The sequence below is a fragment of the Lepus europaeus genome, chromosome 22 (genome assembly GCF_033115175.1).
Source record: "Lepus europaeus isolate LE1 chromosome 22, mLepTim1.pri, whole genome shotgun sequence".
NCBI lineage: Eukaryota > Metazoa > Chordata > Mammalia > Lagomorpha > Leporidae > Lepus > Lepus europaeus.
In genome coordinates, this window is record NC_084848.1 from 12,186,989 (window position 1) to 12,214,912 (window position 27,924).

At 45.5% G+C, this 27,924-nt stretch overlaps 1 protein-coding gene and 1 pseudogene across 4 annotated transcripts in view; one reads left to right on the forward strand and one right to left on the reverse strand.

The window, feature by feature from the left end:
- Positions 1–27,924, forward strand: part of EFCAB11 (EF-hand calcium binding domain 11) — a 252,207-nt gene that overhangs the window by 145,624 nt on the left and 78,659 nt on the right. Inside the window, exon 6 of one of the 4 annotated variants that reach the window (XM_062181232.1) lies at positions 20,328–20,541. The exons of 2 other annotated variants lie outside the window; for them this stretch is intronic. In XM_062181232.1, the coding sequence (XP_062037216.1) occupies positions 20,328–20,409 (82 nt within the window). In that variant the 3' untranslated portion in view covers positions 20,410–20,541. One more of the 4 variants, XM_062181233.1, reaches the window with a different exon arrangement.
- Positions 7,196–7,516, reverse strand: LOC133751642 (transcription elongation factor A protein-like 8; annotated as a pseudogene).

The window sequence follows — 27,924 nt, forward strand, 5'->3', positions numbered from 1 at the left end:
TGAAAATCATATCCCATTTTTGTTTTGTCTTATTTCACTAGTTGCTAGTCATGTTGAACATTTTCTTTTTAATTTTGTTTTTTTAAAGATGTTTTATTTATTTTTGAATCAGTGAGATAACAATTATACCTTTTTTAAAAAACAAGAGTTATTTATTTATTTGAAAAACAGAGTACCAGAAAAAGGAGAAACAGACATAGAGAGAGATCTTCCATCCACTGATTCACTCCCTAAATGGTCACGTAAGCCAGGGCCAGACCAGGCCAAAGCCAGGATCCAGGAATTCCGTCTGGGTCTCCCACATGAGTGGCAGGGCCCATGGCTTGAGCCATCTGCTGCTGCTTTCAGGGAGCTGGACCAGAAGTGGAGCAGCCAGACTCAAACTGGCTCCTCTATGGGATTTTGGCATTAAGGGTGGCGGCTTAACCCACTGAGCCACAGAGCTGGCCCAAACATCTTCATATTTATTAACTCTATTCCCTTTTCTGTGAAATATCTGTATATAAACTTCTGCTTTATGACCGCTATTTTTCAGTTTATTGTTTTCTTTTTATATTTGTGATTTTTTTTATGTTCAAAGATTTTAAGTTTCCAGGTATACAGATCTGTGATCTTTTCCTTCACAGTTTCCTCTACTGCCTTTATACTGAGTTTCCCACATCTAGAGACCCGGTTAATGTCCCCTCCCATGTTCTTTGTTGGCTGGGATTTTAAGCCTAGCACCGTAATTTACGTGGGCTTTATGTTGGTGGTGATCGGGAGATCCCTTGGCCACTTGTTAAGTGCTCCTGTTTTACATAGAATGCCTTCGTCCTCACACGCTGGATGGAGTCTTCACCTGTCAGTGGATGTTTTGAAGCTGTCCGTTCTGTTTCCTTGGTCTCTCTGTTTTTACTCCAGAGACACACTCTGCCCCCACCCCCACCCCATGTTCTATAATATGTTCTAGAACCTGGTCTTCCTTGTTTTCAAACTGTTCTTGGCTTTTCTTGCCTGTTTATTTCCCAGATGAATGGTAGAATCATATTTGTGAAAACCTCCCTTTGGGGTTTCGATGAAAACTGTGTTCAGCCTATACATTAATTAGGAAGGTTTTGGCTTCTTTGCGATGCCCAGTGTTCCCATCCAGGAGCACACATATGACATGTTCCCCCACGTTGTCAAATATCCCTGTATGTGTCTCTGTGGAATTTGGTAGTTTTCCTTATAAAAAGTCAACACATTTCTTACTAAGATACTTCCAGATTATTGTGTATTTTGGGTACTTTTTTTTTTAAAATGGAATCTCTTCCCCCTTTAGTTCACTATTTTTAATATCACTTTTTCCCTGAAGATTGCCAAGTACTGGCAGAAATCTCGGTGGAAAGCATATTTGTTCCTTTCCAAGATTATAAACTCAGAGAGTTAGAAGTGGAACCGACCTGAAATGTGTTTTCTTTTTATATATGACAGCTCTGCAGTTATGAAAGGTAAAATACTTGATCAGAAGATCACACAACTTGTTAGGAGAGTTGCTATAAATGATTACTTCCAAATGACCACATTCTCTGTGTCAAGGGCTTATAGAACTTAAATATGCAAAACCAAACGCATGGTCTTTCCCTCAAATAGTTTCCTATGACTGCTGTTGCAAATTACCATACACCTAGTGGCTTTCAACACACACACACACACACATGTACACACACACATACACACGTGTACACACATGCACACATACACGCATGTACACACAGACATGCACACACATGCACGTGCACTCCTGCACACACACAGATGTATCATCTTTCAGTGCTGGAGGTCAGGAATCCTAAGTGGGTCCCTGAGCTGAAATCAAGGAGTTGGTGTCCATGTCCTCCCCTCCCTCAGCCTCTAGAGACTGCCTGCATCCTTGGCTCATGGCCCCTTCCTCCATATTGAAAGCCAGCAGCCGCAAATCTCTCTCTCTTTCTCTCTGACTCCTAACTTCCCTCTTCCACTTTTAAAGCCCCTTAAGATGACAGTGGGCCCGCCCAGATCTTCTAGAGTGATCTCTGCATTTTAAGGTCAGCCATTTTCATTCCATTCTGCAAACCCAAATCCCCCTTTTCCATGTGGTGCAACGTATTCCTGGGTTCCAGGTATTAGCACGTGGATATCTTGGGGGCGAGGGTGGGGCATTATTCTGCCTGCATCAGCAGGGTGAACTTGGAAGATTTCTAAGCATGACAGCCTCTTCCTCAAATCACTTCAGCGACTTCCCATTGTTCATTGGATTATGACCAGAACCCTTAAACGAAAGACTGGGCCCTAAGTAGTTTCATCCCCTTTACCTTCCAACTCCATTTGTCTCTTTGCTCACTCTGTGCCCTGGCCACACTGCCCGTTGTTTTGTTCTTTGCACTTTGCTCTCTTCTGCCACAGGGCCCTTGCACATGCTGCTGACCCTGCCTAGAAAGCTCTTGCTCTACCTGCATCCCCCTAACAAGCTCAGCTGCTTCTCATCCCTGAGGTTTTAGCCAGTCCCCCTCTGTTCAGGGATTGCCGCCCTGACCTTCACTGAGTTCAGTCCCTTCATCCACCTGCTCACAGCACCCTCTGTTGCCCTGGCAAGGCTCTCGCACACTGGTAATGCTGCCGTGCTGCTAGAGCTAGATCCTTCTGCCCCCGAATGGTCTAGAAGCCCAGGGGGCTGCTTGTCTGTTCTGATCAGCGCTACCTCTTGAGAAGCTGCATGTCCAGTCCATACTGGGCTCCGAGTGTGTGTCTGGTGAAGGAGTAGGTAAACCCAGAAACCCATTTCTAAGCAAAAACATTGTGAGTAAGTGTGCTTGTGGGCACGTTTTTGAAAGACTGGGATAATTCAGAAGTCCAACAGTGAGTAAATTATTATAAATCCGTTGGGAAAAATTGTTTTGAGCCATTAAAAATTAAAGTTATGAAAACTATAACAATTGTAGGCAATGTTTATGTTCTGCTTAAAATAGGATCCAAAAGTCCCTATGCTGATCAACAGGAAAAGTGCCAAAGTGATCTTCGCACTTGGTGCATGTGTTCAGCACATACGAGAGTATTTCAAGAAGTTTATGGAGGGGCTGGCGCTGTGGCACAGTGGGTTAAAGCCCTGGCCTTTAGTGCCAGCATCCCATATGGGCGCCAGTTCTAGTCCTGGATGCTCCTCTTCCAATCCAGCTCTCTGCTATGGCCTGGAAAAGCAGTAGAAGATGGCCCACATGGGAGACCCAGAAGAAGTTCCTGGCTCCTGGCTTCGGATCAGCGCAGTTCTGGCTATTGCGGCCATCTAGGAGTAAACCAGCAAATGGAAGATCTCTCTGTAAATCTGTCTTTCAAATAAATAAATCTTTAAAAAAAAAAAGAAGTCTGTGAAAAAATGAACTTACAAGCTAAGTTCATTTTGGTGCAACAAATGTGAAATCCATGCAGATTCTGGAAAATACACATTTTCCCTGAACTTTTGAAAACCCCAGCATATACATGAATTTTTTAAAAATTGCATCAAAATAAACTAATTTAATTCTTTTTTCTTTTTTCACTTGAGAGGCAGAGAGACCGAGAGAGCTACCTTAAGCTGGTTCATGCTTCAGATGCACACAACAACCGGAGCTGGGCCAGGTGGAAGCCAGGAGCTGAGAACTCAGCCCAGAGTTGAGTGGGTGACAGGCACCCAGCTACTTGAGTTATCACCTGCTGCTTCCCAGAGAACACATTAGCAGGAAGCTGGAACTGGGAGTAGAGCTGGGACTCCTGTGTGGGATGTGGGCGTCCCAAATGGTATCTTAACCACCAGGCCAAACAGCCATCCCTAAACTTACCTTTTAATGCCACTTTCCATGAAGAACTCTCATATTTGTTAAACACTGCTGTGCCAGTCACTGTACCACATGGTGGGGACAGCAGAGTGAAGGAGGTGGAGGTGGCTCTGCCTACAGGAACAGTGAAAACAACTGCGAATGGTGTGACATTGATGTACTGTCATCACATTTGAGAAAACAGATTTCCTTTACCATGTGCATACCACTGGCTAAAGAAAATACGTTTTAGCTAAAGTCCATCATTACTGTGGATCTCAGAGTTTAAATTGGGGGGGCGTGGAATTGTGGAGGTACTGTATTCATTTCTTTCAGTCTGTAGGCTTTGAAGAGACCCAGTCATTAATCTCTGCTCACCAAGGAGTGGAGGGAATCTTCTAAAAGGGACACATCTGGGGACAGGGTGAACGTTTAGGCAGATGGGCGTTGGACTCCATTGGTGGGTGAGGGTGGGAGGTTGGAACATCCCCTGCCTTGTTCAGACTCCTTCCCAAGCATCTGGGGGATCCTCAGCCCCGAGCTGTGGGAAAGAAAGCAGAGTTTCCCCCAGCACAAATTCTCTCGGCTTCGTCTTTTCACACTCCTGCACTCAGGGACTATGCCTCCGCACTTGAGCGTAACGTAAACACTTAATTTGTTTAATAAATATCCTGAAATAGCCTCTTGGAGTTGTTACTAGGAGGCCATGAACCTTGTAAGTCACTTAGCCGGCACAGATCAACACTTCATGTCTTTAATGATGAACGCGATCTTTTTTAGTGGCTAAAATGCTCAGTAATCAGTGATGCAGCCCTGCCTGGAGGCAGGAGAAACTAGATAATGGGCAGAAAATGTCATGCCAGATCGGGCCAGTAATTTGAGTCCCTGGAATCTGTTTTAGCGTGGCAGTTTATGGGAGAGCAGCTTTTCCCCAAGGCAAGGAATAGCCCCCCAAATCTCAGATGTCCCTTAGTGACTGGCACATCATGGAAAGCCCTCGGAAGCCACTGTCCTCTCCAGCCCACTGGGGTCTGTGCCATCTGTGATCACCCCACCCCCCACCCCCCACCCCCCACCCCCCACCGCCGCAGGAATCACTTAGTGCTGGACACCAGAGAACAGGCCTGTTGGGACTGGGGTGCAATGTGTGTGCAGGGGTGCGTCCCTTCCCTTCCTCCATCTGCGTACCTACTTGGAGAACTGTTGCTAAAACGAGTGTCTCCCAGCTGCTGTCTGAAGGAGCAGGTCCAGGTGCCGATCCTCTGATGCCCGCCGCACTTGCACACGGCGTCCTTGGGTTTCCTCCTGTGATCCGAGTGATTGGGCCGTGGGCATGCCCCTGTGCATTCCGTAATTTCCTGAATGCTTGTGGGCGCCCCCTGAACCTTCGCCTCTTCACACTGAAATTCTCTTCTTAAAGGCCCTTACGGTCATCTCATTTGGCGTGACTTTCTGATTATAGGTGGACTTTATTAGTAGAGTGCTTTGGATAATTTGAGGGAATTGTTTCATTGTGAAATATTTTTTTCATCTTTTTTATTATTGTCCACAGACCCAGGGGTTTTAAGTGCTAGGAGCATGTTGTAAATGAAAACATAAATAATTTATTGTAATTATGCTGAACGAAGGCCAAGTTTTCTGTTGGCTCAGTGAAGCACATCAGTGAGAAACGGGCTGAGATGTAAAATCTTATTTTCCCAAATGGATTATTTAAAACTAAAGCACAAACTGTTTAAAATCTTAATTTATATAAATTCCTGCATTCTCATTTCACAGGGAAAAAAGTGACTTCATAGAATATTAAAATGATTGTCCTAAAGCCAGAGATACGAGTATACTTCAAAAAATTCAGGAAAAAATAGAATTAATAAATCAATTTATTTTAATGCAGAAAAGTTTTATACTATGCCTAGTTTTTCCAGATAACACATTTTCCAGTAACTTTCTGAAGACCCCACATATATACAGTGAATCCTTGGACTACTGCCCAAGCCTTCTGTAAAGAGTTGTAAGAACAGCTTTCAAGAGTTGGCTGTTTTCTAGTCCCTAGAGTGACTATAAGGCCCTACTTATGCCAGGGTATGGTATGCTCTTAATTCGATAGAGCAGTGACACTCTTCGTTTCTGTATCATTGCATAATTAACCTGGCATCGCCAGATTTCCCAGGTGCATCTAGTTGTGAGGGATGCTAAGAAATGTAGAATAGTTCCCAGCAAAATGGGGAAGGAAGGTCTGTTGAACACTTCGCAAGCTCACACTCTCCCCAGCCCCACAGTAGGTAGCCAGTTACCCCAGCTTCCTTTCCTGTCAACCAGTTTCACCCCCACCAGTTTGAAATGCCTCCTTTGACCTTTGCTGAATTCCTGCATCTACATATTTTTGGACACCTTCTTTTTTTTTAAGATTGATGTATTCATTTGGAAGGCAGAATGAAAGAGAAAGGAAGACACAGAGAGAGAGAGAGAGGGAATTTTCCATCTGCTGGTTCACTGTTTTTTTAATATGCAATAAGAGATTCAGAAATTTATATTTCTTCTTTAATAGTTCTTTCAAGAATTTAGGTTTCCCCATTGCCCATATAAGCTGGTTGGAAAGTATTTTACTCTTACTTATAAAACAGAATCCCTGATGCTTTCTGTGTGTCTGAGAGCCACAGGTGTTCATTAGAAAATACACATAAACAAAACAAAACAGACCAAACTCCGCACAACACAGAAGCAGGCAGCTAAGTTTTTGATGTGTATTTGGATGTATACACACACACAATTTGGGATTTTATCCTGTATGTGTGAGTTGATCCTTCACGTGCTTCTTTATAACCTGCCGTGGTTTACTTTACCATATGGAATGTATGCATTTTCATGCATAGGTGTGAAACTTCCCCATTGGCAAATAGACCTGGAAGATGGATCAAAATCCAAGGAGATACTGCTAACCAGGATTTTGGTACCTAAAGCAGAATGCCACCAGATGATTTAGAGTGAAATGAAGGCCAAAGATCAGAAACATGCTAACAGAAGGAAAACGGGGGCCAGATTTTAATATCAAACAAGATGGCCAGCGCCATGGCTCACTAGGCTAATCCTCCGCCTGCGGTACCGGCACCCCAGGTTCTAGTCCCGGCTGGGGTGCCGGATTCTGTCCTGATTGCTCCTCTTCCACTCCAGCTCTCTGCTGTGGCCCAGGAAGGCAGTGGAGGATGGCCCAAGTGCTTAGGCCCTGCACCTGCACGGGAGACCAGGAGGAAGCACCTGGCTTCTGCCTTTGGATCGGCGCAGCGCGCCGGCTGTAGCAGCCATTTGGGGGGTGAACCAACGGAAAAAAGGAATACTTTCTCTCTGCCTCTCTCTCTCTCTCTCACTGTCTAACTCTGCCTGTCAAAAAAATAAAATAAAAATAAAAGAATTCAAGGCCTAAAGCACACAGGCTAAGGATGGCTGCTGTGTGAGTGACTTTGTTTCCAATACATCAATCACAAACTTGCTTCTTGCCTCTCTAATCTCTTCGCTCAGCCTTTCCACCTCTCCCACTCAGGGTCCAAATGCCTACTGGGAGGGTCCGCTTTAACTCTGGCCCTGCTGGGTCACCTCCTCAAGGTTTCCTTCTGCTTCCTGGCTCACACCTTCGGGGCGGGTTGCGGGTTTCCTTCTGCCACATGATGGTAGCCTTCCTTGGCCATTGGCATGTCTTGTGACTTTCCTTCATTTTCTGCACCAGGCTTCTGCATGTTGAATATTTTTATGTAATTTCCTTTTTGAACGAATTAATCTGTAGAAGATCCAGGACTCTTTTCTCCTTCTCCAGCTACAGGGAGTGGACACTGTCCTTGTTCAGTGATTCCTGAGTTACAGTCATACTGTTTTAATTATTAAAGGTTTATATATTTTTACATTATCATTATTTTTAAAAATTTCTGAATTTTATGGCATATTCATTTTTCCAAATAAACTTTAGATTTAGCAAATTAAAAAATTGTTAAAGCACAAGTAAGTGAACAAAAAAGACTCTATAATTTCTGTATTACATATTATTTCAAAATATATTCTGCTTAAAAACATCCTAGGGGCTGACGTGGAGATGTAGTGTGTTAAACTGCCACCTGCATCACTGGCAACCCATATGGGCACCTGCTCGGTCTTGGCTGCTCCAGTTCCAATCCAGCTCCCTGCTAATTCATCTGGGAAAAGCAGTGGAGGATGGGCCAAGTCCTTGGACCTCCTGTACCCACGTGGGAGACCTGGATGAAGCCCCTGGCTCTTGACTTCGCTCTGGCCCAGCACTGGCTGTTGCAGTAATTTGGAGAGTGAGCCAGTGGATAGAAGATCTGTCTCCCTGTCTCTCCCTCTCTGTAACTCACCCTTTCAGTAATAATAAGTAAACTTCTCTAAAAAACCACATTATTATACTACTCTAAAAAATAAGGATTATTTGGCGATTGGTGTTTTTCTAACTTCAAGAAAGTATGCATTTGAAAAAGCGTGTTTCCAGCCAAACAGTAGCTGACAGGGTTATTAGTGGGGCACTTCCAAATGGCTTGATGTTTATAGTTCACATTTCAACTTCAGATCTATTTGTTGCATTAGCAAAATAAAGTTCATTAAGCTTTATTCCTGTAGTCCATCTCTCTGAGCCTCTGGACCTGCTAAGACTCAGCCGTCGGGTCTGGAAAGTGTGTAATCTTTCCTACATTACACTTGAAAGTTCAGCTGGTTCCTAAACCTCCCATCCAGGATATGAACTTGTTGCTTTCAGAGAAACGGCATCTGTGCACTGAGCCATTATGCCATCTGTTAAAGTGGTCAGAGTTCATTTTATTGCCTCCTTTGTGGAAGGACTTGTACTGTCAAAGCAGGTGTGATTGAAAACATAATTTTCCTTATCATTATGTGTTGTTTCTAGCCAGATCATAACCTGCCAGAGATCTGTTGAGCATAGGATGAAAATCACTTCCCAATAGCTAGTCATAAGAAATTAAATGATTGCCATCTCTGTCCATTTCTCTTATTTCATAATCAAGTTCAAGATGAGACTGGAGGTCTCCATTGAAGTAATTATAGATTTAAAATAGAAATGGCTGTATCGCTATTTGTATGTCACACCAATGAAGGCAGCATCCTTTTTCTCTCCATTTAGGTTTATAGATTCAGATACAGAGATATAGATACAGATACAGAGATATATAGATATAGATATAGATATAGATATAGATATAGATATAGATATAGATATAGATATAGGTACAGATATGTTTTTGGCTCCTTGTAACTGTCCTCAGAATCAGAGACTCAAACTGCTTTTCTCAAAAGGCTAAAGATGACTAACGTCAGTTGGGTTGCATTTTTAAAGTTTCTGTAGACAGACACCAGTTGTGTAACTGAGATCCGGTTCCTGTTCACCCACATGTAGAACTGGATCAAATCCTGGCCATCAGCTGGGGCAACCATTCAACCTGACAAAAAGGAACTTGAAATGCGCCCCAGCTAAGACTTGCCCAAGGCCACAAGGTTGGAGCTGCCCCGGACGGATACCGGCCTGCCACATTCAGAACGTTTGTGCCCTGCGGAGAATGAACAATCTGGTGGCCCAAAAGCACAGGAAACAGATGTTTATGATTCAGCCAAAGACGTTCACTCTGGCTTTTGTTCTTTGTCCTTAAAGCTGTCTGATCCGTGCTATTTTCTTGCGTCGTAATCTCTCTTCCAGAGAGAACGAGATCACGTCACCGTGTAGTAGCAGCCCTGCTAAAGCACTTGATAGAGGAGTGTCAAGCTGCTGGCCAGAAATGAGACTTTGGGCCATCTGAAGGCTGCATTCCCCTCATGTCCACGAGCAGTCAACAATCGGGCATTCTGAAATTACATTCTTTCCTCCTCCTAAAACATGTCTGGCTTTAAATAAGACTCCTCATTCTTAAAACCTAGCAAATGGGGAAAGTGAGTCATTATTTATGGTTAATCACTTTTGCCAGCTGTGACTGCATTTCACATCCATTTTTCCTTTTTTTTCTTGGGCTGGAGAATCTATTCTGTTTTTCTTTAGGGGAAAAACTGTATTGGGTCAGTGACGAAGAGTCTTGACCTAGGGCAGGAATCCAGCTTGATTGGAAGAGGCTGTGCCTCACTGTGCGCTCAGCTGGTTCTTCCCCTTGCTGTTCATAGCTCCATTCTGAGGTATTTAGCGTGTGGTTCAGATGCCAGTTAAAGATGCCCGGATTCCACATCAGATTACCTGGGTCCAGTTCCTACCTGCAGCTTCCTGCTCATGCAGATCCTGGGAAGCAGTGGTGATGATGCAAGTAGTGGGGTTCCCGCCTCCCACGTGGAAAACTGGACTGAGTTCCCAGTTCCTGACTTTGAATCAGCCCAGTCCTGACCATTGTGGGCATTTGGGGAGTGAACCAACAGATGGGAGTGTGCATCCTGGCTCTCTCTCTCTCTCTCTCTCTCTCTCTGTGTGTGTGTGTGCGCGCACACACGCCTCTCAGATAAATAAATTAGCTTTAGCCTTGGGCACAAATCGTTAGATCAATGCACCATTGTATCTCTTGTGAAGATTGCACTGTTGTGATAGGAAAAGGTTATTGCTTTACCAAGTCTCATCTCTGCATCCTAGATGTCCATATTGAAAGAGTTCCTCCTTTCTCAACTTGCAAACAAAATCACTAGGTTTCATAATGTCAAGAACAACTGCACCAATCAGTAGTGGCCAGGGGAGGAATGCCGTCTACCAACTGGCTTATGCCCTTCAGTCTTGGACCCAGTCCCTGTGGTAGGGAGGGTGGGGTCAGTGATTGGCTGAGGCCTTTTGGATTCTATTTCGGGAGCTTGAGGTGGGGATGCATGCCAAGCAAATCACACAGCTGCTGCAGACCTCAGAGCAGGAGGATGGGGGCTGGGGGAGTAAGCAGCGATGTCCACTACGTTAGTCTAGTGACCTGAACCTAGTGCTGAAGCTGAAGTTCCGCCTGGCCTGTGGGCTGTTCTTTATTATTGGCTGGTCTGGACAGCCTTTATTGTTCACGGTTCATCCTAAACAGCCAGATCATTGCCTGTTCACAAGCTCACTGCCTTTGCGTCCAAAAAGATCAGATAATGATCTTACATTCAGTAATATATTGTCCTCACATTGGGAGGGACACTTAAAGTCGAATAATACTATTTGTTGTTGACAGACTAAATATTCTAACTTGGACAAGTATATTACAGAGTAAAGAGAAGACTGCTGGGGCTGGCATTGTGGCACAGTAGGTGAAGCCGCTGCTTGCCATGCCAGCATCCCATATGGGTGTTTGTTCAAGTCTTTGCTGCTCTGCTTCCAATCCAGCTCCCTGCTAATGCACCTGGGAAGGCAGCACAAGATGGCCCAAGTGCTTGTGCCTCTGGACCCATGTGGGAGGCTCAGATGCAGCTCTTAGCTGCTGACTTTGGCCTGGCCCAGCCCCGGCCTTTCTCTCTCTCTCTCTCTCTCTCTCACTCAGCCTTTCAAATAAATAAAATAAATCTTTTTAAAAATGTATAAAAAGTCCTTGTTTATTTAAAAGGGAGGGGGAGAGGGCTGCTGCTGTTTTTCGAGTTAACTCTGACATTTCTATTGCCTGGGACTTTGAACCTTGAGCTCTTCTTAAAGGCAATATTTTGTTGGCTCTAAATAGAATTTTGATAGCACAAGGACACTCTGATCTATTTCAAGTGGTGATGTCCCTTTGGCTTGATGACAAGCGGATGTGACATGCTCTTGCTGATAGCAGTTTGAAACGTTCCACGCGAACCCCATCCCTCAGAATAAGCTTCCCACCGTGTCTCATTCTGGGTTCTCCCTGAAAGCAGTGCTGAGATGCCCACTTGTGTGCTTATTGTGGTGAAACAGGGAATGAGGGGAAGCTACTGCAAGTGTCAGTTGCTAAGTCCATTACTGCTGTGGGCGGCCAGAGCCCATTCCCACCAGACCCTCCAATGACCTCAGAGTTCCCTACCTGAAGGTCAGAAGGAGAGAACTGTTATCCACTGAATCCTCTTGCCTCCTTGGTCAAGGCTTGCCCTGTGAGGGCTTCACTCCTTTGTTCATAGTCACCCTTCCCTATCCATGAGAGGTTGGTTCCAGAACCCACGCAGATGTCAAAACCTATGGATGCGCTGGTCCCTTACATACAATCATGTGATGTTTGCATATATCCTATGATATATTCCCATATGCTTTATTTGTAAATTATTAATATTTTTAGTTGATTTGTGAGGCAGAGAGAGAGAGGCTCCCATCAGCAGGTTTACTCCCCAGATGCCTGCTGTGGCCAGGACTGGGCCCAGCTGAAGCTGGGGAGAACTCAGTCCAGGTCTCCCACGTGGCTGGCCGGAACCCACCTACTTGAGCCTTTATTTCTGCCTTCTCAGGTCTATATTAGTGGGAAGCTGGCGCCAGGAGCCAGAGCTGAGAGCTCCCATATACTTTGCATCATATCTGGATTATTTATTATACCTGACACAATGTGCATGCTGTGTAAATGGTTGTTATACTCTGTTGTTTAAGGAATGATGGCAAGAAAAAAAGCAGCCTGTATGTGTTCAGTGCAGACACAGGCATCGTAGGCCACATAGTACTACATGACTGCATAGTGCATGACCTGCAGTTGGTTGATTCCTCGGATGTACATTCACATTGTGTGTGTGTGTGTGTGTAGCTGCATACCACACCCAGTGAGCAGGCAGTCTCTGAGAAACAGCACAAGGCACTTGGCACAGGATGCAGCTGAGGGGAGCTGCTCCCAGCCACTGCTGGGATAGAAGACAGGTGCAGAGCATCTGAGTCTGACACACGCTAAAGGGATGCACCTGTCAGCATCAGGCAGGCGCACAGGAAAGACCAGAAGTCACCTGCATGTCTCTTTAATGTGTCCTGCATGTCTGGGTGACTTTTCTTCACATGAATCCTTTAAAAGGTAAAATTAATAAACACTGGATTATTCACTGGATTGCCAGAGCACCCCACAGGACTCTCCCTGACAAAGCGGCAGAGCAGCAGCAGGGCCATCAGGTGAGAAGGTGGTTGTGGGAGAAGCTGTTGGCCCTCCGTCTTCCATTGCAGGGTCCTCTCATCCCCAGCAGGGCTCCTTGCTTGGAGGGTAATTTTTAAAATTTATTTCATTTTATTTGAAAGGCAGAGAGCCAGAGATCTTCTGTCTGCTGGTTCACTCCTCAGATGCCCATGACAGTCGGGGCTGGGCCAGGCTGAAGCCACAAGCCTGGCACTCCATGCAGGTCTCTCACGTGGGTGACAGGGGCCCAAGCACTTGAGCCATCATCTGGTGCCTCCCTGAATGTGCGTTGGCAAGAAGCTGGATGGGAAGATTGGAGTCATCAGGTCTCAAACCCAGACACTCGGTCGGGATCGGATGCTGCCCTCCGAAGCAGTGACTTAACCATTGCATCGAATGTGTGGCCTTGGAGTGTAATTTTTCTCTTGCTGTTCAGTCACAATGACAGCTTTGTCCCTGATGTAATGGTAGTTTTGACTTTAGTTTAAATTATTCCATGAAGTGTCAAAGAGAAAAGAGATTCTCCCTCTCCCTGCCAAAAATTCTACTAGGAAGACTTTGCTCATTGAAATCTTTGCCTCCACATTAAATTTCTCATTCATGTTTCCCCTGAATCACAGGTGGCATTAACCTTCAGAGCCCGTGTGACTAGCACAGTGACTCAGACATAATTACCCAGGTGTCACTGTGTTTTCTGGGAACACAGCATTCTGACACCAGCAAGAGCACACCTCTCGGCTGGGTCTCCCCTGGGCTCAGTGAGAAATCTTATTGTTGGGATCTATCCTAGTGTTCCTGCCACTGATATTGGAGACTTGGATTGTGCTCCTGGCTCCTGGCTTCAGCCCCTGCCTAGCCTTGGCCATTGTGAGCATTTAGGAAGTGAATCAGTAGATGGCAGTCAGCCCTCTCCCTCTACACCTCCCCCCACCTCAAATAGAACGGAGCACAACAAAACACCTTGGTGTGTGTCAGAGAGAGTGTCGGGGCAATTGTCAGCATAATTCACTCAAGGAGCCCTCAAGGTGTGCCTTAGCTGACCTTGAAATCACATGTCTCGTTTACAATGTTTGTAAAGCATTATTTTAGGGAGTCTAGATAAGCTGGAATGTTCCCCAGGATTGTCTAAAACTGTGGTTCCTGTAGCTCAGTGGTTCTCAACCAGGGATGATCTTGTTCTCCCAGAGGACGCTTTGTAATTTCTGGGGGCATTTTTGGCTGTCACACTGTGGAGCTGGCACTACTGACATCTAGTGAGTAAAAGCCAGGATGATGCTAAATACCCTATGACACACAGGACAGCATGTTCACCCCTGTAGACAGCATTACCCCATCTCACATGTCAATATGACCGAGGGTGAGAAACTGATACACTGTCAAACATTTATGCAATGTGAAATAAGGCCACTTGTTTGGAAAATTCAGACTAAAAGAAAGTATTCCTTCAGTTGAACAGTTAAAACAGAGCTACCCGTAAACCTACCATTTCATAAGACAGCTGTCTTTTTAGCTATGACCTTCAACTTCTGCCCAAATGAATATAGATGTCCCTAAGACTGCAATTATGGGATCAAGCCTTTGGCCTAGTGGTTAAGACACCCACATCCCACAGCAGAGTGCCTGGGTTCCATTCTCAACTCCTGCCTCCAGCTTTCTGCCAGGACAAACCCTGGGAGGCAGCAGTGATGGCTCGGGTGTGAGCCATCATACCCGACATGAGAGACATGGATTCTGTTCCCAGCACCTGGCTCTGGTCTCCCACCAACCCCAGACACTGCAGGCCTTTGGGGAGTGAATCAGCATTAGGGAGGGGTGTGTGTGTGTGTATGTGTGTGTGTATCAAATAAAATAATTTAAAATTTTTAATATTATAATTTTGATGTATATCCAAGTTTATATTCTTGTTTCCACTTAAAAATGCCACTTCTGGGAGCAGTGTCGTGACACAGTGTGTTAAGCCACCACTTGTGGTATCCATATTAGAATGCTGGCTCAAGTCCCATCCACTCTGTGCTTCTGATCTGGCTCCCTGCTAGTGTGCCTGGAAAAGCAGTGGTGATGGGACAATCTCTGTGACCCATGTGGGAGACCCAGATGGAGTTACTGGCTCCTGGCTTCAGTCTGGCCCAGATCTGGCTATACTAGCTATTTGAGTAGTGAACCAGCAGATGAAAGATCAATTGATCCCTCTCTCCCCCAACCCAATTCTCCCTCTTTCCCTCCCTCCCTCTCCCTCTCTGTCTCTCCTTTTCTGTTACTCTTCCTTTCAAATAAGTAAATACTTTCAAAAATATCACTTTCATCACCTGCCATTTTGATACATGTTATCCCAGGGAATGAAATCTATTAAAACAATCCCTCTATTTTTCTTTCCATGCATATATACAAACAAGTACTCCAGTCTAAAATCCAGCTTTGGAGACCTGACCATGGGGTACTGTTGAATGATTTTACAACAAATACTGTTTTCCAAGAAATAACTACTTTTAGAACATCCTAAGAAATTATTGCAATGTAAATATTTTCACCCAAGAAACATTTACTGCTTGTAAGAGACAGCCATTACTTACATATTTACAAATTAAGGAGAAAATCCCGCTGTGGCCTGGTTTAATGACAGATTCACAGTGTACACCTTGACTCCATCAGGGTTGAGACCTCTTACCCTCTGGGTCATGGGTGCATCCAGCCTGCGCCACGGGAGCCCCCATGCATCACAGAAAGGAGAAAGCAGAATCTTGCTTAACCCATCAGGATGTACCAGAACAAAATCCTGGCGTTCATCTTGACAAAAGTAATTTATAACCACTTTTTAAGATGAATCAGGGCCGGCGCCATGGCTCACTTGGCTAATCCTCCACCTGTGGCACCAGCACCCCGGGTTCTAGTCCTGGTTGGGGCGCCGGATTCTGTCCCGGTTGCTTCTCTTCCAGTCCAGCTCTCTGCTGTGGCCCGGGAGTGCAGTGGAGGATGCCCAAGTGCTTGGGCCCTGCACGCCATGGGAGACCAGGAGGAAGCACCTGGCTCCTGGCTTCGAATTGGCGCAGCTGGCAGTAGCACCCATTTGGGGGGGTGAACCAATGGAAGGAAGACCTTTCTCTCTCTCTCTCTCTCTCTCTCTCTCTCTCTCTCTCTCATTAACTCTGCTTGTCAAAAAAAAAAATGAATCAGGATGTTTTTATTTTACCAGATAAGAAATCTGATAGAATCCAGTTTAATGGACAGAGTCAAGTCCTACCTGAAATACTCAATGTATACCTCTGTCAGCCCAGGGCTCCCTGCACTTCAGTGTCCAGACAATTTTGCCTGGAACCCCAAATTCCCACCCAGTAGAATTTTAAAGCACTTCCCAAGAGACTTGCACTTCTCTGGAAGGGAAGTGGCTGTGAGTTCTCATTTCTCTGAACTAACTCAGTTGGTGGATCATCTTATTATGCCCATCTGACTTTCTTGCCCTCTATTGCACCTGCTCAGACAGAACTCATCTAACTTAGTCTTCAGCTCTGATTCAACACTGACACCTCCGAAACTCACTGTTGCCCCCAGAGGATGTATGCCTGTTACACCGCTTGGTCAAGGATGTGACAAGCAATGCATATAGCAGCAAGCAGTTCACCAGAAGACTCTTGACAGCTGCACCATTAAGGGCTTTGGTGGCAGTTTTCCTACTGCATCCCCTCTTCCTGCACTCTCTCCTACCTTGTGTTCCACCCCCTCCCCCAAACTGGTCCTAAATTCTTCATACGAAATTACACAAAGTAGTGGAGCTCTCTTGAGTTCCTACACCCATAATCCATTCCACGTCTCTGTTTTGGTTTGCAAACTAGACCAACCAGAAAAGCCTTTACTTTAACTGGACCTAAATTTCTAGAAAGCAGCTGTTGATAGCAATTCACTAGCCCCTCACACACTTCTAAAAGCCTTAATTCCTTTAAAAAACCAGTTATGAAATACAAGGCTGCATGTATGTCTGTAGCCATGTGTCTGGTCAAAGAGTAGCTGTTTAACTGTGCAGAAGTGCTTGGCCTTGGACTCCAGGTCAACACAGACTCTTGAATGTATCCACCGTCTGCTTTGTTCACTCTCCTGCTCTTTATTTCTGAGTGGTTCAGCCTGCCATTCAGGGCACCCTTCTTTCCATTGCCTCGTTTCTGCTGCCTCATTTCTCAGCCTTGTTTGTCATTCGGTCTCTCTTGTAGCTGATCTGGGCTTGCAGAATGTGCTTGAGCACAGAGATCACAGGTCCATGAGTGATGGTCCTGGGGTGACATCTTTTGCATATGTGATTTCTCTTGTGAGTGTTTGGAGTCTGTATGGTGATGACAGAGTCTCTTTCTTAAATCCCCCCTCATCGCCTGGGAGGGAATGGCTGCTCCATAGCATTGGCAGCATTCATTTATCCTGCATACTCATTCACTCAACAAACACTGACTGGCTGCTGTGGGCTACGAAGCGGGGACATGCAGCAAATGATACGCAGCAAACATGACTAAGCTCTTGCCCTCCTAGAGTTTACTTCTGAGCGGAGTGAGCAGTGGTAGAATATTCCAGTGTTGGGCTGGCATTGTAGCACAGCAGTTTAGGTTGCTTCCTGTGGCATCAGCATCCTATGAGAGTTCCAGTTTGAGTTCTGGCTGCTCCAGTTCCAATCCAGCTCCCTGTTAATGTACCTGGGAAAGCAGTGGAACATGGCCCAAGTACTTGGGACCCTGCTGGGTACCCACGTAAGAGACCCAGGTGGAGTTCAGCACTCCTGCTCCCTCGTGGCCCAGCCCCAGCCATCATGGCCATTTGGGAAGTGACCCAGAAGATGGACCAGCTCTCTCCTTCTCCCTCTGTATCTCTGCCTTTCAAATCAATAAATAAATCTTTTTTAAAAATGACAACATGACACAAATAAAAAAATTCCAGTGTGTGGGTGACACAAGACGACACGTTCTGGTTTCAGAACTAGAGTAGAATCTTATTAGGGTTGAATGCTGTAAACAGAAATAATGACACATTTTACTGTTTACCCAATGGCATTTTCTTCATCTCCCCAGCACGCTGTCACTTCTGCCCACCAGCCACATCTGATCTTCCGTCACACAGTGACACGAGTGTGGGTGCTGTGGAATCTTCTTTCTCCAGAATAATTCTGGCTGCAGTGAAACACCATACATTCTGGCTTTTAAAATTTTAGCCGAAACTTGAATTTCCTCTTCACTCTTGTTGAGATGAACTGGATCTGCTCATATACATGGGATGGGGAAGAAACGTCAAAAGGCATAAAGTATTTTACCATCTCTCATTCTAAACACAAGCGCATCGTCCCTCCATTCCTTTTATGAATGGGGTGTCACTCCAAACCTGGTGAATAAACTTGTCCGTTACAACTTCCGAGTTACATCATGCCCAGTTAATGACAGGACATATTGGCAAAGACAGAAAAACTGGAAGTCAGTATAAAGACAGTGACGATTATGTATTGAGAGAACCAGGCAAAGAGACTCTCTTCTCCATAAACATGCGGCATCTTGATAAGTGAATAGACACACACACACACACACACAAGAACCAGCATATTCTAAACATTGCTCCTCTGGGTTATTCACTTCCCTCACCCTCTGAGATTTATAGTTCAACCATACCAGTTCAAAAGGAAGAAAAAAGGCCATTTTTCTAATCCAATTCCTTGGGAAAAAATACTTCAGCAATATTAAGAATCTTCAATTACCTAATTTAATAAAGGGGGTGATTTATATTCTGTAGTCAGCAACGTGTGTTGCTGATTATTTCTAATCCCTTAGAAAAGATCTGACATTATGCTCCTGGTCCTGTACAGCATGAAATCGTCGTGTGTATTTTACCAAAGGAAGTAACAAGAATAATGGCCTGGGCGTCTGCAGTCATTTTCCACGAACACATTGCAACATGGTCTTGCCCTGGGGCAGAGAAGTACAGATTTTTCTCTACTTCAAAAGAATGAAAAATTATCACTCTATCCAGAACCATTATAGACTTCAGAGACTTTGGCATGAAATATTCAGAAAGTTTATCTTAGAATTCAATATTTTAAAAGCCTGCTTTAAAACTATTACAGTGATTAGTGGCCCTCTTGCTTAGGCCAGCCTTGGCTTTCTGAAGGCCCGTGTTGTGGCAGTTGTGGAGATTCCGCCTGTTGTTTTAACCACGTATCATGTATATCCGCCACAGAAGCTGCCAGGAGACACTGTTTTATATCGCCCCACCTAGAGGAACTGTGATGGCCACTCGAAACGCACTTCTTAATGGCTGTGCCTTTTGCTGCTGCTGATTGGGATGTGTTGCTTATGCTGCGATTCTGTTCCTGTGACATTTGTTTTCTTGGCCACGTGGATCCACGTGGGTCCCATTTCCCTGCTCCCCGCTCAGGGAGCAAAGCCCTTGTCTCAGCAGCTCCAGGGACACAAAGGGACAACCCCACGGAGGCCACCCACACCCTCACACCCTCAGCCTGGCAGCCAGAGGCTCACATCTTCATTACTCTTCATAGGAGTCAGAAAAGCTTATCAGGTGTTTGTGGGGATTTAACAGCCTCTGAGGCCTTGAACGAAGCCAGCGGAAACCTCTGGAGTTCGAGTTGGCCATGTGGAAACTGCAGTGTAATCGCTTCTCTCTGGAGTGCCCTGTCTGTGCAGGGAGACAATGTGGAATCGAGTAGAGAGCTCTGGTTTTAGAATTTAACGACCCTGGGCTGGTGTTGTGGCACACGCTAAGCTGAAGCCTGCGACGCTGGCATCCTAGATGAGTGCTGGTTCTGGTACCGGCTGATCCATTTCCAATCCAGCTCCCTGTTAATGTGCCTGGTAAAGCAGTGGAAGAAGCTGCTTTACCCACACAGGAGACACGGAAGAAGCTTCTGGCTCCTGTCAGCCCTCCAGATTTCCACAGCCACAATTCAGCCAGCTGTCCATCAAAAACATCCAAGAAAAAAAGTCGCACCTATGCCAAACATGTACAGATTGTTTTTTCTGATTATTCCCTTCAAAAATGCAGTATAACAATTTCCATAGCTCTTACATTGTAATAAGTATTGTAAGTAACCTAGAGATGAGTTAACATATATGGGAAGATGTGCATAGCATAAAACAGATACTGCACCATTTTTTAAAAGGGATTGAGCATGATGGATTTTGGTATCCATGGGGGTGTACAGATGACCGTGTATTTTTTGATATATATCACAGAAAGATTCAGGATATAACCAGGTCATTCCTCCTTATATAACCTGTTCATTTGGCTTCACTCCTTTAAATATGTTGAGCGTGTTATTTCTGTTCGTTTTTAATAAATATCCTTATTTTCTTCCCTACCATATATATTATCAGTGTAAGAAAAAATACGGAGACATCAACCTCAACCTTCAAGTGGATAAAACTAGGTTGCTGTCTCACATAGACAAGTGCAAGGAATGAAGGTTATGATGTGCTCCTGATGCCTGGGTGCGGACAAGAGTGGTGTGTGAAGAACGTTTTGTTTCATCTTCCAGGGAAGTGGATCAAGACTCTGATGGCCACGTGAGCTTTAGAGACTTTGAATATGCCATGAAGCATGGACAAGATGCTGCCTGATGGTCACTGAGAGCCACTTGGTGCCACTCCCGGGAGATCAGAAGAGGGGCCTCTGTTTAAAGGCCGAACAGTCTCCATTCTACTGACGATGGGTGCACACCTGTGATTAAATGCTCAGTCACGCTCTCTGAATGCTGCGATGGTCCTTGCATCTCAGAATCCTGGAGGTGGTTGGGGCCTGGGGAAGGCTTCTGTGTGTCAGGCTGCCGCCACTGGCACTGCCCCCTGCTGGTCTCTCCTGCCTGCTCTCCTCATAGGCTCCCCTCTCCACACTGTGAGTCAGGTGTTCTACTTCCTGACCTCATTTGCTAGCCCGCATCACCCCGCCCGTGTCCCTGATTCCTAGGAGCTCCGAATGTCTCAGAAGGGGCAGCATTTTCCTGTAGTGGTGCCAGTGGCCTTCATTCATTCAACTTGAGTTGAACAGATCATGATGCCTCCCAGTACTAAGTGCTCCCTGTGTTGCAAGCAATGAGGAAGGTGTTGCTGGGAAAACAGAGACTTAAGACTGCTCTAAGGTAATGTACCCAGAGTCCAAGGGATCGTGGCAGAGTGACCCCAGGGTACTCACCGTGCAAACCAAAGAAACCAGACTAGGCTAATGTAGTCAGCCCTCTCTGGCTCCAGACAAAGAGCAGTGTAGTGGAGGCGGAAGAGTTGTGTGCAGAATCCTCAGGATAGCCTGGGCCTGGCGTTCCTGCTGCAGAGAAGCGAGCCCTGGGCTGCCCAGCGGGGCTCTGCCACGTCTCCCCGGCCCTGGGCAGTCCTGCCTGCACCCAGAGCCTCAGCCACCCCGTGTTCATGTTCTCTACACCTTGTGTTTATTCAAAACAACTCCAAAAGAATAGTATCAATACTAATATTTTATTTATGGGATCAGGATTATATAACATTACAACATTAGAAAAACAGTATTTCAGATAATGTGCATTTTAAAAGTATTAAACATCTAAAGGTCAAATAGAAATCTAATTTGGGAAAATAGAAGTGTGACACGAGTATCATTCTGATATTAGTACATGACTTTAGTAAAAATCAAGCTTTAAACTGTCAGAAATAAGACGCGCCTTAAGAGACGTGACAACTAAAGGCAATGTGGATTTCTGGATGGGATCCTGGAATAGAGAAAGGATGCCAGGTAAAAAGAAATCAGATATGGACTTGAGCTAATTGTAATGTATCCATATCGGTCCATTAATTGTGACAGTTTTTTCAAACTCAAATAAAATGTTAACCACAGGAGAGACCAGGTGAGGAAGAGTCCGTGGGAACTCTCTGTCCTATTTCCATAATGTTTCCATAAATCTAAAACCATTCCAAAATTAAAAGTTTCTTTAAAAAAAAAAATTCTTACGCAAAACATAAAAAGTGAAACTTCATCTAAAAGGAAGAAAACATTGAAAACCAGAAAAATGAACAAATGAAGTGTTATTTCTAAAACAAAGTTGATCAAAGTAGCCTGTGTTTTTCTGCAAATGATTGCAGTTGATGAAAAGCCTTTCTGACTTGGGGTGGAGTTTTGTTCAACAAATACTTTCATCATAAATAGAATAATTGAGTCACTGATCCTGATCTCAAAACATGAATGATATGGATTTTAGATTGTTTTCTAAGTATTGAAATTAGAGTAATGCACCAACAGAGTGCCGGTATTCCGGTAACTGTCAGTACCAAAACCCAGGGTTGCAGTCACTATTTGGGCCTCATTTGGGAAGCGTGACAAAGGAAAGGGAGGGGTCTCTTCCTGTGATTGCCACAGGCAAGAGGCCAGGTTGGGGAAAGCTGTTAGAAAACTCCCTTGACCCTGGATCAGCCAGGGCTCTTTGGTCTCAGTGACAGAATCCACCATGCAGGAATTTAAGGGAAAACAGTGGGTGCCTTACGGAACCTAACAGAGGCTGGGCAGTATAGCTTGGCTTCCAGGATAGCCAGAGCCAGCACCATTAGCACCTGTAGCTCCGCCTCCCTCCCATAGGCACTGACAGCCTTGGAACATCCCAGACAGGAAGTAGCCCCTAATTCATCCCACTGCAAGGCCAGCGACCCCAGAAAGTGGCTTTGAGTGGCCTCCTGGACGCACCAACTCTGGTTCACCCACAGAGTAGGGACGTGGGCCACTGGGGACTCACCCAGGTGTCCCGAGGGCTGGTTGCAGAGAGAGGGAGTGATACGATCCGGGAGATTCCATCTCCTTTCTTGGCAGGTGACAGTGACAAGTAGGGACAGCATCTCCCAGGTTTGCCACTAAGGAGTTTCCAGGATCACAGAGCAAAACCAAAAAGCGGGAGAACTCATGAACCTTCCCCTCCTTGTCATTCACCCGAGGCCCAATCCAGACCCTCGTTCCGTGAGCTTTGTCTTTGATCCCAGTCCCGAGCCTTGTCACCAGTCCCCCTGGGGGTGAATCTGCAGCGGCGTGACCTTGCTGGCCTGGTCCCTGTTGACTGGCTCAAGGATGAGCGTCTGTGCCAGCTGACATCGAGAGTGCCCCTGAGGCCCGGCCGTGCTCCGCTCAGTGACCCAGTGAGGGCGGTGACTCAGGGGCAAGTGACAGACATGTTTTCTGCCACGTGGCCTAGAAAACCGAGGCAGCTGCTTTGTGATGAGAGCATAGGGAGGGGAAAAAAATAGACACCCAGAGGGGAACAAGAAAGGAGGTGGAGAAGCCCTCTGGTGTTTGGTTTCTGGCTAAGGCTTGTGCACAGGCCATCATAACCCTTTGGGTCCTGTGAGGTAACCCGGTATCCTTCCAATAAATCTTTCGGCTCCAGCCAGCTGGAGTGGCTTTCTGTTATTTGAAACCAAGAGAACCCTCACTGTTACAAGCAAGGAGCCAAGGACAGAGTCGTAGGTGATGGGAACATGTTCCGGGGCAGCCGAGAAAAGGCTTCTAGAGAGAGCAAGTGTGGCCACTGCTCTGTCCCTGACCCCCGCCTCTACTGGGCCTCTCTCTGAGGAACTCAGCTCTGATCTTGTCTGTGGCAACGGTTCTCAAAGAGGTCGCCAGGGAGCTGGGAGGGCCCAGCACATCTGCCTCTCCGAGACCTCATCTTGCCGGTCCCTTCACCTTTGCGTCCCCATGACGTGGGTCTCTTGTGGTATTTTTGTGCCCATTTTTTCCCTCTGTCTTGTGCCATTAACTCCCCTACAACCATCCCACAAGTGTTAGTATTCCCGCAAGGCCTAGCTCTCATCGGCCAGTCTTCTTGATCAACAGTTCTCCAAGGGTGAGTTCATGCAATGCCAAGATCTCGGTCATGGCCTCGACGGAGGTGACTCCCCAGACAGACCTGTGTCATCCGTCTTGACCTCTGCTCGGACCCAGGCCTGTGTTTTCATTTGCCTGTGTGACATTTCCACCTCAATGCTAACTCATTGAGCTAAAATCAGACTCGTTGTTCCCCTAATTTTCAAAACCGGTTTCCCATTCTGTGTTTTCTGTTTCTGTGAATAGCAACCTCTCCACGCCCTCCCACGCTGTCATCCAAGCCAGCTGCCTCAGAATTCTGTTCACATCTCTGCGACCTTCCTTAGCCCCAGCACCCAGCCAGTCCTGGATCCCCTGGAGCCAGTCTCTCCAAGACATTCGTGACATTTTTCTCCTGTTCCATCATGATTCTTTGCCCACGGCCTTACAACCCTCCCAGTCCTTTGTATCAGCAGCCCTCTTTGCTGTTGGATAATGTCTAACCCTGTAATGTACCACTCAATGCCCTCTGTAACATGGCACCAATTGATATTCTCACTTGCATTGTTCACAACTACCTCTGTTGTACACCCCACTCCAGATAAAATCACACATGCACACAGTAGTCCCTTCCCCACAGTGGTAGTGGGTCTTTAACCAAAACAGAAACAAAACACACCTCATTTTGGGGCCAGCGTCATAGCACAGCAGGTTAAGCCACTGCTTACAACCCCAGCATCCCATATTGGGGTGCCAGTTCAAGTCTGGCTCCTCCAGAATGCCCTTCTAATGCACCTACAGAGGCAGCACATGGTGACCCCATTACATGAGTCCCTGCCGCCTGTGTGGGAGACCCAGATGGGGTTCCTGGCTCCTGGCTTTGGCTCAGCCCAGACCTGTATATTATGCATTTGGGGAGTGAACCAGTGGATGGAAGATATTTTCTCTCTCTCTTTCTCTCTCTTTCTCTCTCTCTTTCTCTCTCCCCCCTCCCCCCTCCTTTCTCTCTGTTGCTCTGCCTTTCAAATAAATAAATAAATCTTAAAAAGAAAAACTCACTTTAAAGAAGGTATTGGACCATCTCATCCTTGTATTTTTCCCTCACAGCTGTTATCTTGGAAAGGGAAAAGGGAGTCCAGTTATGTTATGTATTCTGTACAGCGCCTCCTGAATCTGGGGAGGATGTGTCCCAAGACACCGAGTGGATGCCTAGAGCTCTGGGGAATACTCAATTCAACATGTACTGTGGTTTCCTTATACGTACATATCAATGATGAAGTTTGATTTATGAACTAAGCATAGTAAGAGATTACCAATAATACATAAGAATGGAACAGTTCTATACTGAAAACAGAGTATTTGAAACTTAGGAGTTGTTGATTTCTGGAATTTTCCACTTATATTTTCAGACCCAAGTTGACTACAGGTGGCTTTCAGCAGGTAAGGGAGGTCAGCTGCTTTGTGTGCTCCTCACACTACCAGATGGATCTGCACCAGCCTCTTCCACAGGGGAGGACGCACTTGCAATCTGCACAGCCTGGGCTATTGGAGAGGGGCAGAGTGGGAGGGTGACGAAGCTTCCAGCCACTAATCAGGGCCTCTCCTCTGTGCTGCAGGGGCACTTCTGGGAGTGCGTGGAAAAATCAGAATCCAAAGGTAAGCTTATTTTGGTGCAAAAAATTTTGAGATCAACGCATCATGTTTTCAAAGTATGCATTTTCCATAAAATCTTTGAAGACAATGTATATATACTATTTCAAAAAGTTTTGTACCAACATAAACTTATCTTTTTAGTTGCATTTTCTGCAAACTTTTAGAAGAGCCCTCTCCCATTACCTGCAGTGGGAAAATCATCCATGATGTTAGTCCATTTTCTGTGGTTGCACTTTGGGTTTATTTGTTTGTTTAAGATTTATTTGTTTGTTTATTCAAAAGGTAGCATTAGGAAGAAAGAGAAGGAGAGACAGAGAGACCGTCCATCTGCTGATTTACTCCCCAAATGGGCCCAATAGTTGGGACTAGACCAGGCCAAAGCCAGGAGCCCAGAGCTCCATCCGGCTTTTCCACATGCACTGTATGGGCAGAAGCACTTGGGTCATCTTCTACTGCCTTCCCAGGTGCACTAGTAGGGGGCTGGACTGGAAGCAGAGCAGTCAGGACTTGAACTGGTGCTCTGATATTGGATGTCAGGGTTACAGGCAATGGCTTAACCTGCTAAGCCACGATGCTGGTCCCTGCACTTTATTTTTGACACCAAATGAGTTTCCCCAGATTCATTGGCTAACCTAGGTGAAGCATCTCACACATAGTAAGTATAAAAAATTAATTTTCAGGGACCTGTGTTGTGGTGTCACAGGTAAAGCTGCCGCCTGCAATGCCGGCATCCCACATGGGGGCCAATTCGTGTCCCAGCTGCACTACTTCTGATCCAGCTCCTTGCTTATGTGCCTGGGAAAGCAGAGGAAGATGACCCAAGTGCTTGGGCCTCTGCACCCATGTTGGAGTTCTGGAAGAATCTCCTGGTTCCTGGCTTTATCTTGGCTTAGTCCCAGTTGTTGGGGCCAACTGGGGAGTGAACCAGTAGATGGAAGACCTCTCTCTGTCTCAGTCTGTCTCTGTCTCTGTTTCTCTCTGTCTCTGTCTCTCTCTCTCTCTGTAACTCTGCCTTTCAAATTAATAAATCTTTTTTTAAGATTTATTTATTTATTTGAAAGAGTTACACAGAGAGAGAGAGAGAGAGAGAAAGAGAGAGAGAGAGAGAGAGAGGTCTTCCATCCGATGGTTCACTCCCCAATCAGCTGCAACAGCTGGAGCTGCGCCAATCTGAAACCAGGAGCCAGGAGCTTTTTCTGGGTCTTCCACGTGGTACCGGGGCCCAAGGACTTGGGCCATCTCCTACTGCTTTCCCAGACCATAGCAGAGAGCTGGATTGGAAGTGGAGCTGCCAGGTCTCGAACCGGTACCCGTATGGGATGCTGACGCTTCAGGCCAGGGCATTAACCCGCTGTGCCACAGCGCCAGCCCCAACTAAAAAATATTTTTAAAAAATTAATTTTCATCATAAAATCACCAAGCTAAACCAAAATTATATTGGATTATTAAATAACTTCACTTTCAGTGTGCTGTAGACTCTCAAAGAGATACTCAAAGAGGAGTTCTAGAAATGAGCTGAACAGTGGACACGTTCTGGAAATAGGTGTGCAGCCCTCACCTGTGTGTGCAAATTCCGAACGACTCTGCCTGATGGTCACACTTCACTTACACATTTATAATTTAGGGTTAATGAAAACAAACTGCTCTTTCCTTTCCTTTTTCCTCGCTTGTAAGTTCTGAGAAATCTGTTTGGAACTACAGAATTAAGCAACTCAAAAGAAACCTTCATATGCACACATACACAGAAATTGAAATTCAGCAACTTCGGGGACGGAGCTCACAAAGTGACCTTTCTCACAAAACAAATTTAAATGGTATTGACCACATGGATTGAAAAGTAGCTTAAGCAATTTAGTGTAATAAAATATAGAGTGCCCAATCTAAATTTCTTAGTTTATTAAGTTGATAAAATACTCAGAAATGTGGATGGAAAAAATAGTTATTCTAACTTCAGAGAAATACAGATTAATTTCTATGAAAACACAAACTGAAATTCAAATAGACTCCCTATTTTATGGTTTACTGATCCTTGGGGTGGGGGTGGGAGCCCAAAGGAGAGCAAAACAGTTAAGTTGGCTAAAGTACAGAAAGAGTATTTCCAACAATATTGAGTTCATAGGAAAAAAAATTGACCAAGGGACTGGAAATATCACGTGTATTGTCATAGCAACAGTTATTGTAAGGTAGAAATGAGGTTTGGGCATCTTTTTTATTTCAAATAAGGCAGCCAAGCTTGATTCGAAATGACTTTTCTGAGGTCAAATGTGTCAGAGGTAGTGCTTGAGTCAATTTCTTTCCCAAGAGTTCCCTGCTGCTACCGTTAGGTTGGACTGCTCTGCAAAGCTGGGTTCTTTCCTTCTCTCGCCCTCCTTTCCTGTCCTGTCCTGTCCTTTCTCCTTCCTTCTCTCCTTTTTTTCCTTATCACCTCCGTTGCTAGAATTACATCCACTGGGCCATTTAAGGTGCAATGTGCATCTCTTGTATCCATGAAGTCACCTGGCCTGCCTCTCATTCTCTGTCCTCCTCCTGTTCCTGTTCCCCTACTCCAGGCTCTTTCTCCTTTCTCTCCCTGTTTTACGGAGGTTGCAAGAATGGCACGGCCACTTTAGAAAGCAATTCAATAGTTTCTTACAAAGGTAGACACAGTCTTACAACGTGATCCAACAGTTACACGT